Genomic DNA, 19,781 nt, shown 5'->3' on the forward strand with positions numbered 1-19,781 from the left:
AGGGGGCGGGGTGGGTGGGGGGTTGCTGCTCCTCAGTTGCTCTCAGTGGCTCCATATTGCCTCTCTGCTCCTTGCGGGTGATGGCTGGACTCCCCCAAACTCAGTGCTTTGCTCTTGCTATCCCTTTCCTGTTGCAGCTCCTCACCAAGTGAGGCAATCCCCACAAAATGTTGCCAACCGGGGACTATAAGGTTTAAACAACAAAAAAATGTTAATCTACTGAAAGCTTGGAGATTAAAGAAGGGAATGATGACACAGAAAAACACGTCTGGAGCCAGCTGTGGCTGCTCCCAATCCTCAGGTCCTGGTTTTCCCGGGTCCCGTCCCCTTAGCATCCCTACTCCCCAGCCCTGGACCCCTATTTTCCTTGGCTATCCCTGACCTCTTCTCCTTCACCAACAATAGTTAGTGTCCTTAAGGCAGATTCTGATGCAAAATCTAGCTCCAGGAGGAATCCTGAGCAACCCCCCCAAACAGCTGCCATGCTGTGCTCCCCAAGAATACAAGTATTCCTAAAAGATGATAATAAAAGATTGGCAAAGATGCAACTCCATCCTCAGGGAAGAGATCTTTTTACTTTGAGTTCAGTTCCTTTTGGTTCTAAACTTCTCTAATTAAAAGATTTTTCAAATCTTCTCAGGAGACACAAAACCAGACAGTACAAAAGCCTGCTGGCCCTTCTGACCATCACGGCTTCAAACCACACTAGGTACAGCTCCATTGGTCAGAGGTGAGGGTGAGTCTCTAGGGATGGCCAAGCAGGGAAGGGCTCCGTGAGCTAACCACGCAGTTGAGGGTCAGAGAACCTTAGTTGAATAGCAGGAGCTCCAGATTCTAAGTCCCCACAAGTTCACTCTCCCTGTGACCTTGAGCCAGAACCAGATTTCTATAACATGAGGGGGTGGGCCCCAGGGTCTCTGAACGTCCTTTAAATGCCATGACTCTATCTCTGTGCTGTGGGAAGTCAAGATAGTGAGGAGACTGTAGGTTCAATAGCCTCTGCATTGCCAGAATGCAGCAGGAGAAGGACCCATGAGGAATTCAGGTGAGCCAGAGCCAGGATGTCCAGGTCCAATAACAGAGGACCTTGTGTGAGTGTTAAATTTTCTGTGCCTCCGGTTCCTCATCTCTTCCCCAGGGCAAGTGTTAGTGTCTGGATCCTAGACTCTGTCGTTCAGCCAGCCTTTGAGTGCCTTCTTTGGCCTGAGGGGCAACAGAGCGGGGACAGGTTAGACCTCGGACTGAAGGCCACGTTAGATTCTGGATTATTTTATTCTCCGGCCTTCCTGACAGGCACTAGGACTCCCTGAGTTCTCCAGAAGCCCACAGGCGTTTTCAGTGAACAGCATCTCCCTCTATTGCAGCCATTAGACAACCCTTCTCAGGCAGCTACAGCCTCGGGGGAGGGTCAGGCCAGTGAGCTGGGCTGGAGTCTCCAGGGGCTGGAGCCTAAGTCCCTGGGAGCAGCGGAAACCGGGCAGCCAGGGAAGCAGGGTTGGCCAGGAGGGCTCTGCTAGAACTCCTAGTAGCGTGTGAATTCCCACTCTGTGAAGCAGGCAGAGGACAGAGTATCCTTCTGAGTTTACAGCTCCCCGGGGTCCAGCCCTACTTCTGGTTCCTCAGGCCGAAGCCTCCATTTCCCATCACTGACACGAACACTAGCTGAGGCCTTCTCACACAACAGTAAAGCGGTAGGCCTAGATCCTGTTTTTCTTTCTGCGCATGCACACACACATTCATACACACATGCACACACACTCATACACACACATACTCAAAAACACATAGTCATATATACACACACACTCATATACACAGACACACACTCATACACACATACACTCATACACACACACTCATACAAACTCATACACACACATACTCATACACACATAGTCATATATACACACACACTCATACACACACATTCATACATACACATTCATACATACACACACACTCATATATACACTCATACACACACTCTACACACAGACACTCATAATACACACACACTCATACACTCACTCATACACACATACTCATACATACACACTCACACATACACACACACACACACACACACACACACACACACACACACCTTTTAGGTCCCTAATTGGAAGCTGTAATCAAAACCCACAAAGAACTAAAGCCTCCTGACAATGCACTCTGTGAGGCTTTTTCTGGATTGGCCCTTGAACAGGGAGGGGTGCCTTCCTGGAGACACTTTTCCCCAGTGGGGGAAAAAGGTTTAGGACCCAAAGAATCAATTCTCTGTCAGGAATGAGATGAAGACAAAATAGATACTGCATGCAAAGCACTTGGAACCTGGTAAGGACTGTGCAGAGTGGGGACACCCCCACTCCCCCAATGAGAACCCACATGCTGTGCTTCCTCCACGACAGACACTGCTCTAAGCACTTTACATGTAGTAATTTCACAACAACTCTAGGAGGTAGATACGATTATTATCCTATTTTACCGATGAGAAAACGATGGCAGATAAGTACACTCTAACCACTAGAAATCAGGCAGTACCTTGAATGTCCCAATTGAAGATTTTGAATTAAATCTCCCTGAGCTCATTTCCACTTATCACAAGAACTGCCTTAATTAAGATCATTAATGAAATATCTTCAAATAAATGATCAGGAATGAATTAGGATCTGGTGCACTAGATGTTAGAGACATCTGTTGGGCACCTGCTATGTAGTCTCATCCCTCCAAGGTAGATATTATTATTATCTCTATTTTATAGAAGAAAAAGCTGAGTCTCTGTGAGGTTATGTAATTGTCATAGGTCACATTGGTGTGCATGGTGGAGTGGAGATTCAAACCCAAGCTTCTGCTAAGGTGTTCCTGCCAGCTTTGCCGCCACCCCTGGTTCCACCCAGCAGGAAAGCCAGTGCTCTGGACAACAGAGGCCCCAGGCATGGAGAGCAGGTTCTTAATACTCCATCCTCTATGGAAAAGAATTTGGGGAAGTGGCAAGAGGACAGTTCCCCAGAATGGCTTCTAGTGGTTCTGGTCACAGAGTAAGAGCTGTGGGAGTGTAGGTGTGGAAATGCTTAAGACAAAGCGGAAAGTATTTTAGAAATGTTTGTTGTTACAATGGTCAGGAATGTGTATTATAATTATTTGTCCTTAGCTCCTATTCTGAGCAATGGAGGAGATTGTCGTTTTTTGTTTCTCTGATTCCCTTGTAGGCCCGCATGTGAGCTGCTTAGGGTCGGGGCTGTGTCTTTCATGTGTATGTCTCCAATTCTCATCATAGGCTCCAGCAGAGCTTAGGAATGGATGGATGGACTCATGGATGGTTGTGTGAGAGGTTGGATAGACAACTGGCGGGCTGGTTACTTAAATGCCTGTATTGAAGGGAAGAATAAGTGGAAGGAGGAACAGTGCTAGGAAAGGAGGGAGGAGGAAAGGACAGAATATGAAGATGGATGAATTGCTGGCTGACTGGTTGGCTGGGTGATACACTCTCCACAGGGTAAGGCTAATAGATACTGTGATACTTCTATTCTCCTGAAGTGTCTTGGCATGAGAGTAAAAACAATGATAAAGAAGGCAGATAATCTGGTGATTATCCCTGACCTCATAATGTAGTGGACAATGGCAGGAAAGAGGGTCACAGAGGCAAGGGAGGCCCTGAGGGCCTGGCGGCATTCACGGGCTGGGCACTGGGGAGTCTTTGGGGAGCCAGGGAACTGGTCTGCAGAGCTTGGCAGGGATCCCCGTGTCCAGCAGACCTCAGCAGAAGCACTTCCATTCTTTCCTGTACTCTTAGGACTTGCTGCTGGAATAATCATTTTCTCCCAAGTCCCCAGAGAGTCCTTCAATCATGTCACAAGAGCACTAATTCCTCTGTGTGTCCAGACCCCCTCTCCCCAGAGGCATTTGCCCTCAGGCTATGAGAGAGGGACGTGGGGACATAGTCACTACACTGACCATCTTCCACACACCCCCAGCATTATTATTATGGTTTTATCTCATCGAGTCCTTAAAACAAGCTGGAAAATGGGGATGATTAGCTGCACACAAAGTTTGAGAACATGAAACTCAGAGAAGTTAAGTAATCTCCCCGAGGTCACCCAGCTGGGATCCCGGTCTGGGCCATCCTGACTTTACTTCTCCACTCTGCCCCCCTGCAGGGCCCTTCTCTCTGCCAGTGCCCAGTGCAGGAGCCAAACGCCCACTCCCCACCTGGGCTGGGTCCGGGGCTGCTGTTTAGAGTTTCCTAGTCCAGGCCTAGTCATGTGACACTGGGGAAAGGAAGATAGTTTTCCTGTCTATCTGGCCTATATTTATCTCTGCACCCAGGCAGTTAAGAAACTGTTGTGCATTCCTGGGAATTTATGAGCAAAATAAACATTTAAATGTTTCTATAAGTTTATTTAAGGAGAACAAAATGTGACCTGCTGTCTTATTATAGGGTGGGCGAGCTTGTGGGGAGATGGCCCAGCCCCCCAGTGCTTGGCTGACTCCAGGGAAGGGAGGCATACCCCTGGGGAGGCCGGTCCCCTGGAAGGGTGAGGGGCTGTCCCTGCTACCTTTACTCAGCTGTGTGTGCAGCCTTGTGCTGTCTTGAGGGCTGCCTGGAGGAAGGGGCTTGTGAGGGAGGGTGCAGCTTGGAAGAATATGAAAGAAGTATTGAAGACTTATGGGACACCAGGACCCAGGGGAGGTGAGATCTGGAGATGACTATAAGTGGAGCTTGTGTAGTGGGAAAGCCACCAGGCCTGGTGTTTAGTCCCTTCCACTATTTCCCACTTGCACAGCCCTGAACAAGTCCGTTTTTGTTGGTAAAGTAGGATTGAAATGGGAAAGAGGAGAAAAAAGAGATGTATCGATCACATAGTCCGTTGTCAGGGCCTTCACTTTCCTCCTCTCATTTCCTCCTCATGATTCTATGAGGTCAGGAGGTATTATCACCCCCGATTTGTAGGTGGGTATTGTGAGGTTCATTCACAGAATTGCTGGGAGGATTGAATGAAAAATCTCATGGGAAGCGTCTGGGAGAGGGCATGGCACGGGGTAGGTCTGAGTTAGTGTCACTTTCCTCTACCCACATTTGCTCCTTGGCTTCTCGTGCCTGTACTCACAACGGGCACCTGTACTTGGGCTGAGAAGCAGATGGTGAGAGAGGGCGTGGAGCAAGGTGAAGGTGGCCTGGGAGGTGGGCTGCCCTGGCTTGTGCGCCAAATGCCCAGGGGAGGCGCTCTGTGGCTCCATCATCAGAAGGCCTACGTCCTCCTAATTTAACTCTAAATGATTGCTCAGACCCCATACTACAAATGACAACCTCCTCAAAACCAAATTCCAAAGTAATTAATTCAGTCTCATGGCAATAATAACAGAATAGAACATCTGACACTTACTGAGCTTTTAGGAGCCAGGTGCCCCCCATGAGCTGCCAGATTTAACAAATGAAAAGACAGTTATGTCCATGCAATGTTTGGGACACACTTATACTAAGAAATTATTCGTTGCTTATTTGACCTTTAAATATTACTGGGCATCCTGTATTTTACCTGGCAATCCTATTTCGGTATCAACCTGTTTACTTCTTCTAACTGCCCTGTGAGATAGTTATTTTATAGACGAGGTAACCGAGGCACAGAGAGGCGAGGGAACTTGCCCAAGGTCACACAGCTAGTATGTGAGAAGCCGTATCATGAATTAGTATGGCTCCCAGGGCCCAGACCCTTGAAATCCTGAAGCTAGTAACTCGTTTGGCGGATTCTGTATTTGGACGCACTGCCCCACAGACTTTCTTAAGGCCCTGCCTTCTGTTTGGCATCTCAGAGTGGGAGCAGGGATGGGTATTTACACTGCATTAAAACCTGGCAGACTTCACCCCAAGGGCCCCCTGGAATTGTCCCACACTCTCTCCTGGATTAGTCTCCCCAGTGACTGCTGGAGTGAAATAGCCTACACAAGACTGAATGTTTCCCACAAGACAGTTTTGAAGAACACTAGAAGTTGCCCAGAACTTGCTCAACCATTCTGTGAGCTGATTAGGGAAAGAAAATTTGATTTTATTACTGTATATTTTATACATAGTGCAAGGAGAGAGCGAGGAACACTCCAGGACATTCCATCAGGGGATTAGAAAATTTTTCTGATTGCTTCGTGCCTCCTGACTTTTAAGCAGCTTCAAGTTGTGTGGTTACATGCTTGGCACTTGCCCCCATGGCTTGTTTCTGCCTTTCCATGGGGGCACCTGTGCCCCAACACCCCTCTGAGTGAGGGTGCCTGCAGCCCCACGCATGACAGCAACCTCAGGAGAGCTTTGCTGCTAGTGACCTTTATAGCCAGAAGGCAGAGAAAACTTCCACCAGAAAACCATTTACCTCACAGGTTTCAACACTTAGGGCAGCAGTGCTGGTTGTTACCTGGGGTTGGGGGTTCTGGGGGAGGGTACTTCCACACCATTTTCCATCCCATTGTGCTAACTGGGAAGCATTTCAGAGGGCTGATTGGTTTACCTTTGTCTTCCCAGGCCTTACCATAGACTCTAACACATAACAGAGGTAAGTAAATGCTTGCTGGATGAATGGACAGAATAAAGCATAATAATGTGCGAATGTTTATAGAAGGACCCCTCTCTTAGATGCTAACATTTTTGAAAACTTTTGTGAGTTAATCATAAAAAGAAGAGTCAAGACAATCTGCACAATAAACAATTGGATGGAGCAGGAGGAGTAACTTTAGGAGGGAGGGAGAGAGGATTTGGGAGGGGAGGGTAAGCAAATGAAGAGTCAAAGGGGAGAGGAGAGGAGAGGATGGGAGTTAAGATTTGTTCCCTTTCATGTCCTTTGAGAGGTGAGAGTGAAGACTGGATTGGCGTTTTGTCTGTTGAACAATTGTGTAAAGCTTTCCATCTTAAAGCCTGGACCACAGCATCGCAGCTTCATTAGGTTTCAGATCAAATCGTTTAACTTTAGAGTCAAACCATGAATGGTTAGAAGGAGCATGCATTTCTCTTTATCTGCTCGGGATATTTATATTTATCGTATTGTTCCCCCATTTTTATAGTCTCATGTTTTTATATCTTATTCTTTACTGTTGGTTACTTCAAATTGCTTTGGGAAATCGATAGTATGTCAATAAAACAAAACGAATGAACTGCATTCTACTTACTCAGCAGCCTGAATATACTCAAGTCTTGGAAATGGGTATATAGTATGACACCATCACCACCACCAGGATTTTCTTTTTCAGGACACATCACGCAGAAATGAATGATTGCCCCCTCCTGCCCCTTTACATAGACCTAGATAGACCGTCTGCACCAATGCATGCTGGGAACTTATAAAAGCCCTCCCCAAGGGGTGGCAGAAACCATACAATATAATGAGCGTGAAAATAATATTTTAGCTAAAGTCCATTTTTTTCTTGTTCACCAAAGGAGTCATGCAAGAAAGAAAATTTCTAAATATGACAAACAAAACACGAAATGGGTACTTTTCAGAGCTCAACCTTTTCATGGTTAAAGTAAACTCCACCCAGGAAACGAACCTCACGCACACACTGCAAGCACAGTCCGTGTTTCAGTCAGCATTCCCACGGTAACAGTCACCCACGAGGCCATATAGGAAGGGGCTCCCTCAAGATGACGTGGGAGTTGTACAAGATGAGTGAAGTCCTTGAGATCTAGGAGCCTGGAGTTAACGATACTGTATTGCAGACCTAAAATTTTGCTAGGGAGGTAGATCTTATCAGTGTTCTCATTATGATTGTCATCATAAATCAAAGGCAGGAGGAAATTCTGGAAGTGATGAATAGGTTTATGTGACCATAGATTGTAGTGACGGTTTCAAAGACGTATGCTTATCTCCAAACTCATCAAGTTTACACGAAATATGTACAGCTTTTTGTACAGCAATCATATTTAACAAAGAAGTTTTAAAAAAATGATGACATGGGTGGAAGAGGTTGTAAGCACATTAACCAGACGTAGGACTGGCACTATCAGGAATATGTGGGTGCCAAAACCTTTTCTCTTGGCTTCCATTCTTCCCCACCCAGGCTGACCACAAGCCTGGGGACTGCACAGCACTTTTTCCTATATTGTCAGTGATTTTCTAACCAGGGATGGCTTAGAGAGTCCCTAATCTTAGTGCATGCAAAGCAGGTCGTGTTAAACTTAGGTGAATGCCTGCTGGGGTATGAAGGAGAAACTGCCTATGTATTTATTTTTTTCCTCTGAATAATCCTGATAAACTGCATTTGTCCCCTTATCAAGATGGCTCTGCGTGTCATGATGCTGGAATAAATGCTCCAGCTCCTGGACGCTTTCTCCCTCCCAAGCCTAATTCCATCTGTATTTTCCTTCTAAACCACTAGGGCCCTCCCACCACGGGACTATCTTGCAGTCCACCCGCCATCGTCCTGACTGGGGATGCCAGTTCACCGGAAGGAGAAACTGACAAAAACCTGGCCAACAGGTACACCCAGGTGCCTGGTCTTTGCACTGTGAACAACAACATTTCCTAGCACAGGGATTAGATAGCTATATATTTTTTTATAAATCCTTCCTTCTTTCTTGATTCATTTCATTGAATACAATCAAGCAGTTTTTCAAAATGGAAGAGAGAGCTTGGGATTTTTCCATGATCTACCCCCGCCCCCAAATTATTTTTCCCCTCCTGGATTTGGCTCTTTGCATTCTGCTAGCCTTTAAGAAGAGCACAAACCATAGCAGAGGAGTTTTCTACAATAACTGCCCAGATGTTTGCAAACAGACCTGCAAGATGTGAGTCTTTGACTGTAGAATCCTGCCTCCTGCCAAAGTGGTCCTGTGTGAAGGATGATCTCTTAGCAGGGACACTGGCTCACATGCATGGGGATGTCACTCCATTTCACTCAGCACCAGCCCATGCATTGGTCTAGCTAGAAAGAGATTGTCTAAGCACACTTTCCAAAACGTACCCAAGATAATTCTCATACAAATATATAGCTAGCATGTGTCAAAGATATATTTAACTCATGACGGAGGGACCCATCAGGATAACAAAGCCAGTTCAAAGAAGGATATAAGAAACTGATAAACACATATATAAGCAGCGGGGAAGGGAAGAATGATGGAATAAAACTGCTAAGTTAGATATAAAGTAAGTTAATGTTCTATAGGACAACGAAACCGTATTTTTATCTTTTCTCCCAAGCAGAAATCATTTGCATCTCTACCAGACAACATTTATATTTTATGAGTTTTCTATAAATTAGATATTCACTCCGAGTCTGGGCCCTAATAACTAGTACGCAGTCAAAGTTACGTCTCTTGAGGGCAGTGATTTGAAAACATTAGTGTGCATTAGAATCACCTGGGGCGCTTGTCCAATCAACATTTCTGGGCCTCATCCCTCCAGTTTCTGATCCAGTAGGTCTGGGGTGGAGCCTGAGAATTTGCATGTCTAACAAGTTCCCTCGTTTAGTCTAGCTCATAAAATGATATTCTCATATGACTTTGAAAGAGTATACCGGGCATCTGTTTGCCTCTTTCCAAGCTGTGGACAAATTTTCTTAACAAGATGGCTCCATTCTATCTTTCAGAGCTCACAGTCCCCACAGGAGGCTTTCTCACCGACACTTGAAGGTTTCCACTGCTTCGCTGACTTCTGTGGGTAAGGGCTAGGCCTTCTTGATCTTATTTCTACAACCATAAGGGTCAAACACACCTTCTGTGTATTTGAGTAGGAAGACTGAGGTCTGGCAGCTTGGCTGGGCTGGGCCCCTTGTCCTCTCTTGCTCCTCAGGCAGGCCCATCCCTACAAGCAGGTCATGCAAGGTGTCAGGTAGGGTCTCAGCTCCCACTTCCCGCGCAAGAACGCAGGATATGGTGAGCCCAAAAAGGAACACCAATGGTGCCACAGATAGGGGAGTCATACCACTATATTCTTGCTGGCGGCTGGGTTGGAGATACAGGAAGCAGGAGCCACACGATCCACTACCCGCCGTCCGCTTCTCTGCCAACCAACTAACCAACCAACCTACGTACGGCAGATATATTAGTGGCTAATGGCTAACTGGTAACAGCTGATGGCCAGATAGTCTACCCTGATGGCCATCTACTACCCGAGCCAACACCTTTCCACGTGAGGTCGAGAGTCTGGAAACTGCTCTCTGGGACTCTGTCCCCACAAAGCACAACAGGGTAAAGTTGATCACTCACCCCTCTGTGTTTGAACCCCAAAGAAGTAAGATGTCTCATCTCAGTTTCTTTTGGTAAAAAGACAAGACCAGGATGTGAAAAGGAAGATAAGGAAATGAAAAAGAGAACAGCTGTGAGGCTCAATTCTGGGGCTCAGGAAGCAGAGCCCTACCGACCCCCACCCAGGTAGGCAGGTGCCTGAATGCAGGGCCACCTACTTGTTCTCCCAACAGTCTCTCAGGGCCTGCTCTGGACCTTCAGAGCAGAGATATGATACAGACTTGGTTCTTGCTTTCATGTTGCTTCTAGTCTATGAAGAGACTGAGAAGTGAAGCGATATAATCAGGACATTGTATTGTAAGACCCTTCATAGAAATGTTAGGGAAACTGAGGCAGGAAGGGGTCCAATTCTCTCTGGGAAAGGGGAAGATTGGATAGGTATTCCAGAGGAGAGAGTATTTGAGTTGTGCCGTAGAGAGTTGGACAGGTAGACAAAAGGTGGGGGGGAAGGCATTGCATCCCAGGTGAAAAAAATAACATGGTACGTACGGAGAAGCCATAACAGAGCAACTGAATGTTCTGTTGTGTGTATTACTCAGGACTCTTTAATGATAGAAACCCAACTCAAACTAGCTTATGGCAAAAAAAAAAAAAAAAAAAAATCAAAACAAATGAAAACCAAGGCATGTGGTTTCAGGGAATTCTGAATCCAGGTACTCAAGCGGGGCCATTACTAACTGTCGCATCCCATATTTCAAGTCTCCTCTCTTGTGTGTTGGCTTCTTCTTGAGACCAGCAACTCTAGGATTACGTCCCATCAGTGGAAGCAGTTCCTCTTCCCCATGTATCCAACACAATTCCCAGGGCTGCCTCTCATTGGCCACCCGTGGCCGTTCCTGCGCTGATCACTGTGCCCAGAGAGATTGAACTCCTTGGCTAAGACTGGTTCACAGTCCAATCCTGGCCCTTGGGATGAGGTGGGGGTGGGGTTTGGCTCCTTCCTAACTAACGTAATGGAGACTCAGAGGGCTTTCACCCAAAGCAAACTGGGGAGCATGACTAAAAGAAAGGGGAATGGAGGCTGGGGAGCCATTCACCACTGAGGGGCTGGAGGGGATGGGCCTTGGGAGGAGCATGTTGGGTCAGTAAAAGTGGCTGGGCCTGCTTTGGCATTTGGATGTCACACTGGGGACCGTGAGGAGTCCTGATGAGAGGAGACAGGACAACTGCATGGTCAGATATGGCTCTTAGCAAGGTCACTCGGACAGGCAGTGGAGGAGGGGATGGAGGGGACGGTCTGGACATAGGAGACCTATGAGATGGCTGATGTGATTGTGTAGGTAAGAGCTAATGAGCAAGAATGGAGAGAAGGGGCATGTTCCAGAGACATTTGCGACATAAATGACCAGAACTTGATCAGTTGGTTGGATGTGGGGGACTGAGGAAGAGGGAGGAGTGTGGCGTGACCTTTATGTTTCCAAGCAGCTGGGTGTCATTCCCCAGAGAAGGCCTGCCGGAGAAGGGGCAGCTTTGGAGAAGGATGGGGGTGAACAGTGTGAGTGGAGGAAGGAAGGGAGAGAGGGGAGCGATGGGATTGTGTCTTTGGCCCATGATCTTTGGACTGCTCCCTTTACCCACACACCGTAAGCTCATCAGTTTGTTGAAGAAACAGGGACCTGAAGGAAGAACATGCTAGGGGAGCAGATAGCACAGAGGTGAGGCTCCTGATGGCTTTCCCTAAGAGCGGAGTTCAGGACAATCCTGGCAACCTAGGTGGCTTCATGACCATTTGTGACAGAGGACCTGCCACAGTCACAAGCTACAAGCCGGAGGGGCCAGGACTGCTGAGGAAGCCCTGTCTGTCCCCACGCAGCCCTCTCCATAGCCCGGCATTGAGTTGAGGTTTGGTGGACAATCTGCTCTGGGCAGCATCTCTGGGCTGAGGTGTGGGGTGACAGGGCCTGTCAGCCAGGGGCCAAGGATTCTGTGGCTCTCAGCCTGCACCCACCTTCCCTCTGCAGACCCTGCGGGGCACGTCATTGACCTGGTAAATGACCGGCTGCCAGACATCAGCATCTCAGAGGAGGACAAGAAGAAAAACCTGGCGCTGCTGGAAGAAGCCAAGTCGGTGAGTGAGCGATTCCTGACGCGCCGCGGGAGGAAGTCCAGGAGCAGCCCTGCAGAGTCCCCGTCAGGTAGGACGTACAGGGGGCTACCCTGAGTCCCTCTGAGGAGGCGCAGGGGTGGGGAGGACCAGGCCCCAGCTTCTCTGGGAGCCCTGCTTTCCAGGGGTGGCCTGTGACTCATCTGCCCCCAGGCCTCTAGGTCCAGGAGGCCTTATGGAGAAGATCCTGTGAGGAGAGGACATCGTGCCCTGTTTCAGAAGCTCCAAAATAACTGACCCAACTCTAGCCCAGAAAACTATGCTTTTTGTTTTTTGGGGCCTGTGTGTGACCATTGTGGCCTCCTGTTTCTACAAGAAATGTCAGCCCATATGATATCCATGAATTTGACTGGGGCTACCCCAGCCCTGAATCCTGCTTGGAGAGAAATCCTCTGTGATGCCCGTGTGCACAGATTCTAGGGTCACCCTATGTGGGTAGAGTCTGTATGACTTCCTCACCTCTCCAAGGAGGCCCCGCTCTCTGGGTACCTCCTCAGCAAAGGTCTGCAGAGGCCTGCACTGGGCTCTCTCTCCCCGGTTTCCAGTTCTGGACCCCAGCAAGGATCCTAGGCTCTGAAGGGAAGGCAATGTGGTCTTTGTCATCTTTATGGAATTTCTGAATCAGAAGGAAGGTTTTCCTGGGCCCTGAAATCCACAATCCACCCTGCTATACTTTTGGCTAAAGTCACTCTTTTTCCTGAGCAAAGCGTTGAGGCAAGTTTTAGATAAGCCTGAAAGCACTTAGAAGGCAAGGGGAGCATTTGAAATCAGGGCTATCCTGGCAAGCCTAGGAGGTATAGCCTTTGGAGCTGTACCTGCCAAGCAATGCCAGGTCCTTTGTTTCCAGAAGGTGTTGTGAACTCAGGCCAAGCAGGCTGAGGGTGTGACCCCAATCCTCAGCCCCCAAATGACCTGAGTGCCCCTCTGATGGGTTGACAGCAGGGAGGTGTTAGGCTGTAGTAGGCATCTTATATGGCAATCTACAATCAGCCCTTGGCCTTAACAAGGCAGACCCAGCTCCCAGGGCTCAGAAATACCTGAAAGGATGTCTTTGTTAGGCTGAAGTCCTAAACCTTCACAAATGCTGGCCAGTTTGTGTCTGTCTCCACAGCTATCTCCCCAAACCTCAGCCCCGCAGCTTCTCCTGCATCCTCGCGGAGCAACTCACTCACTGTCCCCACGCTGCCTGGTGAGGTCCAACCCCCCTGGCATTTCCTACGCTGGTTTCTCCCTTTGGGTGGCAGCTCAGCCCCTCCCCTGGTCTGACCAGAAGGCCTCCCATCCTTCAGGCTTCCCAGCTAAGCCCCCTGTTTGGCCCCCTTCCCAGGGGTGCGGCCCCCTGGGCCTGGCTGGTCTGCCTCAGAGGAAGAGGATGGACTTTATCTTGCGGTTTTGAGCTAATGTGGGAAGACAGGCCTAACCCAGGAGGAGGCACGCTGGGTGAGGGTGGGGGCAAGGAGCCTATGGCTGGCACTCTCTGCCCAGAGAAGACTCAGAGGTCAGCTTAGAGCTTATTTGGAAAGGCCTCTATTGAGGCCACTCTTTGCTTTTTGGTTTCTCCCCTTTCATTAGGCATTTTCAGGGCCACACCCTCAGAGCAGCAGGGGAAGGGACAGGGTGCTAGGGAGAGCAGCCTGCCTTTCCCAGAGCTGCGGGGCGAGCTCAGGTTCAGGCCAGCAATCTGGATTCAAATCCCAGAGCTGACACTTCCTGGCTCTGTGACCTTGATCTCCCTCTGCCTCAGTTTCCTCATGTGGTTTCCAGGCTCACCACAGAACCTGGCAAATGAGAGGTATTCCACAAACAGTGGCATTACTAGCTCCCAGGCCTGAGGGAATCGAGGGAGGACATTCTGAGAAGGTAGCTGTATTTTTGCTAAAGGGACAACTTAGAGTCTGGGGTGCGGGACATCACTCACCAGTGTCTGGACCATTCCAGGTTTGGATGCCTGCGGTGGCCCACAGTCCCCTCTACCTGGAGCTCCATCACAGGTAACATGGGCCTCATTTGGGATTTCTATGCCAAGTGGTCTCTCCTCTGAGACCTTAGCCACCAAGAGGCCCTTCGTGACCCACTGCAATAAGGGTGCCGGTGAGGGAGGCCTCCATACCTTGGCTGGGCACCTCCTTTGGGGTGTTTCAAGAGGACATATGGCCCCTTCACGTGGCTGACTGACTCATATTTTCTATCTCCAGCAGAAGGGGGATGAGGCCGAAGTCTCTTCACCTCACCTTTGCGAGCCTGTGAGTTTAAGCCCCCATTTGGATGATTCAGGTGTGGGAGACACAGTGTCCCAGAAGCCCGGGCTGGCTCTGGGTAGGGACCCACTGGTGCCAGTGGGTATGCACGAGGGGAGGGCTGAGGCTGGGAAAGCTAGGTGGTTCCCCTGCCCTGTTGTGATTGGACGTCTGAGGCGGAGAGAGTAAGGAGGCAGGATTCAGCAGGGCTGACCTCCGCGGTGGTCCTGCCCGTAGCCCTGTACCCCCAGGCAGTCTACTGGCCAGCGACCAGCAACAGCCAGGCAAGACTGCTCTAGTGAAAACTGCAGGAAACCACCGGGACTGGTTAGGATTCTTCTGAGGGGCAGCCAGGAAAATCTCATCTTTCTGATGAGCAATAAAAGGGCCCCACAGCCACTCAGAGCACAGTGCCCATGAGGGGGTTGAGGGCGGCACAGAACATCGTCTCATCGAGAACTGGCTCAGGGTTACAGTCCTCTGGGGGAGTCTCAGCACACACACAAGGCAGCCACACAAGTACCCAGACACGGGCCCACAGGCCCCTCACAAAGCAGGTTTCCCTTGGGAAATGAAAGAAGAGTGAACTGAGCATTAAGATACCACCTTTGCAAGAATCACCTCAGCCAATGATTCTTAACCTCTTTTGGATCATGGAACTCTTGAGAAATTGTGAAATGCTATAAATTCTCTTCCCAGAGAGATGCATAGAAAACACACACACACACACACACACACACACACACACACACACACGAGTATTTGCATACAATTTCAGAGGCTTCACAAACCTGATGACAAATATGAGTCCCTAAAAGTTAAGGGCCTTGCCAGGCAGAGCCAGTACTAGAATCTGGAGCAACTGAGTTAAGACCAAAACCAGTGACTACACCAGGCTGTCCTCTGTTCCACTTTCCTCCATAGCTCCTAGCCCTTGGGAAGTTCTTGGCAGGTTTTAAATGATAGGTCCCTTTTCTGTTTTACAAACCTCAGGTTTGTCTGTGGGTCCCTTCTATTGGCTCAGACTTCACTGAGAAGCCCTCCCCTTCCTCCTGGCTCACACCCCTACACACACACACACACAGAGTCTATGGGGACAGAGGCCCCACAACAGAATTGGTTCCACCTGTCTCCTCCCCTACCTGCCTCTGAGGTCCACCTCTACCTTGTCTCTTTCAGAATACCCCCAAAGGGCTAGCTGACCGGAAGCAGAATGACCAGAGGAAAGTGTCTCAGGGCAGGCTGAGTCCTCGTTCTCTCACAGTTGAAAAATCCAAAGAGATTGCAATAGAGCAAAAGGAAAACTTCGATCCCCTGCAGTGCCCTGAGGCCACCTCCAAGGCCCCAGCTTCTGGCATAGGTAGTGGTGGGAAAATGGCCCTCAACAGCCCCCAGCCTGGCCCTGCTGAGAGCGAGCTGGGCAAGCTGCTCCTGAAGACAGCCAGGGAGGGCAACCCTCTGCCCAAAAGTCCAGCCCAGGGCTCTGGAGGCGCAGCTCCCCTGGCTCCGCAGGGAAAAGGCACAGCTGGAGAGCTGACAGGGTCCAAGGCTGGCTCCAAAGCTGAGCTGCGGCCCCCTCCTTCCCGACCACCTCTGCTGCGGGGGGTCTCCTGGGACAGTGTTCCTGAAGAACCTGGCCCTCGGCTGCAGAAAGTGCTTGCCAAGCTGCCGCTGACAGAGGAAGAGAAGCGTTTTGCGGGCAAAGCTAGCAGCAAGCTGGCCAAGGCACCTGGACTCAAAGACCTCCAGATACAAGTGCAGCCTGTGCGCATGCAGAAGCTGACCAAGCTCCGTGAGGTGGGTTCCTGGGGGCCAGCGGGGTGGGGTGTGTGCTCCAGGTCCGGCCCGGGCAGAAGACCTTGGGGCCGAGCTGGGCCCAGGGGACTTGGGGGGCCCTAAACTTCCCCACCCCAATAAATCAGGCCCACTGTGCCACATCATGTTCATAAACACCAGTTTCGGTGGGGCTTTTGCCCCACCTACTAGGGTGAGGTCAGCCTGGGATATAGCTGCCACACAACACCACACTCCAGGGAAGGTAGTGTGTGAAGGGACACGCGAGCCCTCAGCCGGGGCTGTGTTTTTTCCCCTCTAGCTGGAGCTGGTGGCTCATAAACAGGAAGCCCTTGATGGAGTGGCTTGTCATGCCTAGGACTGGGCTAGACAAGGAGGGAATAGCTTTTCCCTTTGTCATGAGCCCAAGCTTTCCTTCCTGATGCCTGTTAACAAAGGGCCTCAAATTCATCCCCAAGTATAATAATGGCCAGGAGGGGCTGCTCCCCCCAGTGGTGAATTTCCTCCCATGTCCATGATGTCCCCCCACTTTTACTGGCCATCAAACCAGGCACAGTGGTCTCTTATGGGGCTGCCACCCTAGGCAGGGGGTGTCCAGAGATGGAGGGGAGAGAAACCATGGTGCGAGGACAGAAGAGGTTAACAGGACAAAGGAGTCCTTATCCAGTCCCCTCTTCCACAGAGGGCCAGCCCAGGCCACAGGCCAAGGCAACTGGGACTTCACAGGATAGGACCTGGTGCCCCCACAGCTGGAGCTGGACAAGACTCCCCTGGCTCCTCCACAGAGGACTGTGGGACAGAGAAGGAACAAAGGCATCATAGCAGTCAGCACAGTGACAGGGCATCTGTGCTAGCAGGGACACTCGCCAGTGCTGGCCCCTATCCTATTCAGAAACCTCCCATAATGCTGAGTCGGAGGCGCAGGGCGCTAGGGCCTGGCTGCAGCTGTTAACATTTTAACACAGAAAACCCCACCCAGCCAGGAAAACCGCACTGATTAGTGGGTCAGCACAGGCCTGGAGGGGCTGCCCAGCGCGGGCCACAGATCCCTGGGGAAGGTGGTACCAGGGGACCAAGCAGCCAGGTACTTGCCTTCATGGACCTCTGGCCATGAAGAGATGCCAGGCCCAGGCAACAGTCCACCCCCACTGAACACCCCCGCAAGCTTCTCTCTGCAGCAAAGAAAGCCAGAAAGCGCCTGGGGCCCCATCCCACTACCCTCTGCCCTGGCACCTGAGCACCCCATCCCAGCCCAGTGTTCTGAGAGCTGATTGGCTGTTGGCCTCTGGCTTGCTAAGGAAACAGGTAAAGGGCCCTGTCCTGTGACTTCCATTTGGGCCATGAGTATCTTCAGCTGGCCCCATCATTTCCTTCTTTACCCAAGGGGCAAACCACTCAAGTGGCCTCTGCCACATGGGAGACTGAGAATCCCTTTACAGCACCAGTCACAGGGGCGAGGAGCTGGGTCAGGCATTTCCACTTGGGGGTAGTGAGTGGTCTGGTGCTGATGGACGAGGAGCAGGTGTGAGCCTACCTGTGCCACATACTGTGGTTGGTATCCCCATTTCTTCCAGGGCTCTACCTGCTGAGGCCCCAGGCAGGACGGTAGCTGCTGGACCTGCTGCTTTAGGGCACCAACTCTCAGGCCTCATTGGTCTGGAGAGTTTTAACAGCTCAAGAGGTCCCATAACAGGCTACTGAGGAACGGAGTGGGGCAGGCCACAACTCCTGGAAGTAGCTGCTCACTGCCTAGGGCAACAGGGCAAGAAGCTCCAGCAGCTCGGAGCACAGCCTTGAACGCACAAAAGATGATCTCCATTGGCAGACCCGTACACACGCAGGGGACCCTCCTGTCCACAGAGCCCTGGGCTCAGCTTCTGCTTGTCCTTCAGCCACAGTGTGACTGGCAGCTCAGTCACCAAGGCCCACGGGCAGTTTTTAAAAGCGGACAGTTCTTACTCAAGGAATGTGGTGCCAAGAGTGGAGTTCCAGGCACCTTTATGGGCTGGGAGAAGAGACACCTTCCTGGTGCTCCTCAGATGTCACCTTGTCATAACTGGCCACCCACCTCTGAGGCTGCACCTAGTGACTCCCACGTGAGGCTGAGTGGTCACAGAGCCATAGACAAAACTGAGAGGAGAGTCCAGCCTGAGGTCCTCATCTGAAACGTTGTCTTTTGCTTTTTCTAAAAAGGAGCACATCCTGATGAGAAATCAGAATTTAGTGGGGCTCAAGCTTCCAGACCTTAGTGAAGCGGCTGAGCAAGAAAAAGGTAGGTGGGATTGGGGCAGGTGTCTCCTCAGGCCAGGGCTGGATTCATTTTTGCCAGATCAAAGAAGGTAAAAGTGTAAACACTAGACTTCCTGTCAGAGCCTTTGTCTGTTCCAGTGGCAAGTGTGGGCAGCACTAGAGCAGGCCCTCGGTAAATATTTACAGATCAATAAATTAATCAGATCACATTTCCTGCCCAGTTAGAGAACCTCTAAACTTGTCTCCTTCCGACTAGCCCTCCTTCCAGACCCTGCCAGCCCTCGTCAGCCTTGTTAGCACCTACTGGGTCTGGAAGGCTGACTGAACTTTTGATGCTTCCGTTTCCTTTCACACCCAGGAAGCCACCCAAATAGCATAGTTCCTCTTTTCAAGACATCAGAGTCATCTCTAATCTGCTGTCACCGCAAAGTCCAGACCCTAGCCCTTCCCTCCCAGTGACGGCCAAGTCCCCACCCTGCCATCCTGCCAGACTTATCTTCTGAAAAATGAGACTTTGAGTCTCTGCCCCTTCACCCCTCATCCCTGGCTCACCTCTCCTGACATCCCGTATCTCATGCTATCCGTGGTGTGTCTCAGCATACAAGCCTTTTGCTTAAGGACTGCCATATGGGTGTGTCCAGGGGACCACCAAACATGTTGGAAGCCCCTGGTGCGAAACGTAGTAACTGACACCTACCTATTCCACATTAACGAGAAGTTTCCTGGAAGTAAAATTTCTGACAGTCTTTTAAGTACCAATTTTTTAAAAATGAACCCTCTTGAGAGGAAATCTTTGGAAAAATTATTCTATGCTGCTCTACTTTTAATTTTTAATTTGTTTATTAAAGCAGTTTCAAAACACTAGGAAGATTTATCTTAAAATTTCACCCACAAACCCAATAAAGTCTGAAAAAGCAACAATTTCTATTTTTCCAGTATTTATGCCTACTTATAATTATTCACAGTTTATTTGATGGTAGATATAACTTCCTGTTTCTACTTTTTAAAAATTACTTCCTAACTAATTATACATATTTTGACTCATTCTCATGTTTATCATTTAACGGGTGGGTGCGTACTATCTTTTTGCATTGGTGTCTCTATTGTTGGGTATTTCAGATGTTTATACTTCTTTTAACTAAGATGAACAACCCTACCATAAACATCTTTGTAC

The 19,781-nt window shown here is 49.7% G+C and overlaps 1 protein-coding gene across 7 annotated transcripts in view; it reads left to right on the forward strand.

Annotated features, from left to right (window-relative positions):
- Window positions 1–19,781, forward strand: part of IRAG1 (inositol 1,4,5-triphosphate receptor associated 1) — a 108,594-nt gene that overhangs the window by 41,688 nt on the left and 47,125 nt on the right. For 2 of the 7 annotated variants that reach the window (XM_033120378.1, XM_033120373.1), the window contains exons 3-10: window positions 8,356–8,456; window positions 9,565–9,635; window positions 12,184–12,357; window positions 13,438–13,515; window positions 14,265–14,317; window positions 14,522–14,569; window positions 15,743–16,360; window positions 18,551–18,629. In XM_033120378.1, coding sequence (XP_032976269.1) covers window positions 8,356–8,456; window positions 9,565–9,635; window positions 12,184–12,357; window positions 13,438–13,515; window positions 14,265–14,317; window positions 14,522–14,569; window positions 15,743–16,360; window positions 18,551–18,629 — 1,222 coding nt within the window. Of the gene's footprint in view, window positions 1–8,355; window positions 8,457–9,564; window positions 9,636–12,183; window positions 12,358–13,418; window positions 13,516–14,264; window positions 14,318–14,521; window positions 14,570–15,742; window positions 16,361–18,550; window positions 18,630–19,781 lie in introns of those variants that run through there. The other 5 variants (XM_033120374.1, XM_033120375.1, XM_033120376.1 and 2 more) reach the window with 4 other exon arrangements.

The sequence above is a fragment of the Rhinolophus ferrumequinum genome, chromosome 11 (genome assembly GCF_004115265.2).
Source record: "Rhinolophus ferrumequinum isolate MPI-CBG mRhiFer1 chromosome 11, mRhiFer1_v1.p, whole genome shotgun sequence".
NCBI classification, from domain to species: Eukaryota; Metazoa; Chordata; class Mammalia; order Chiroptera; family Rhinolophidae; genus Rhinolophus; species Rhinolophus ferrumequinum.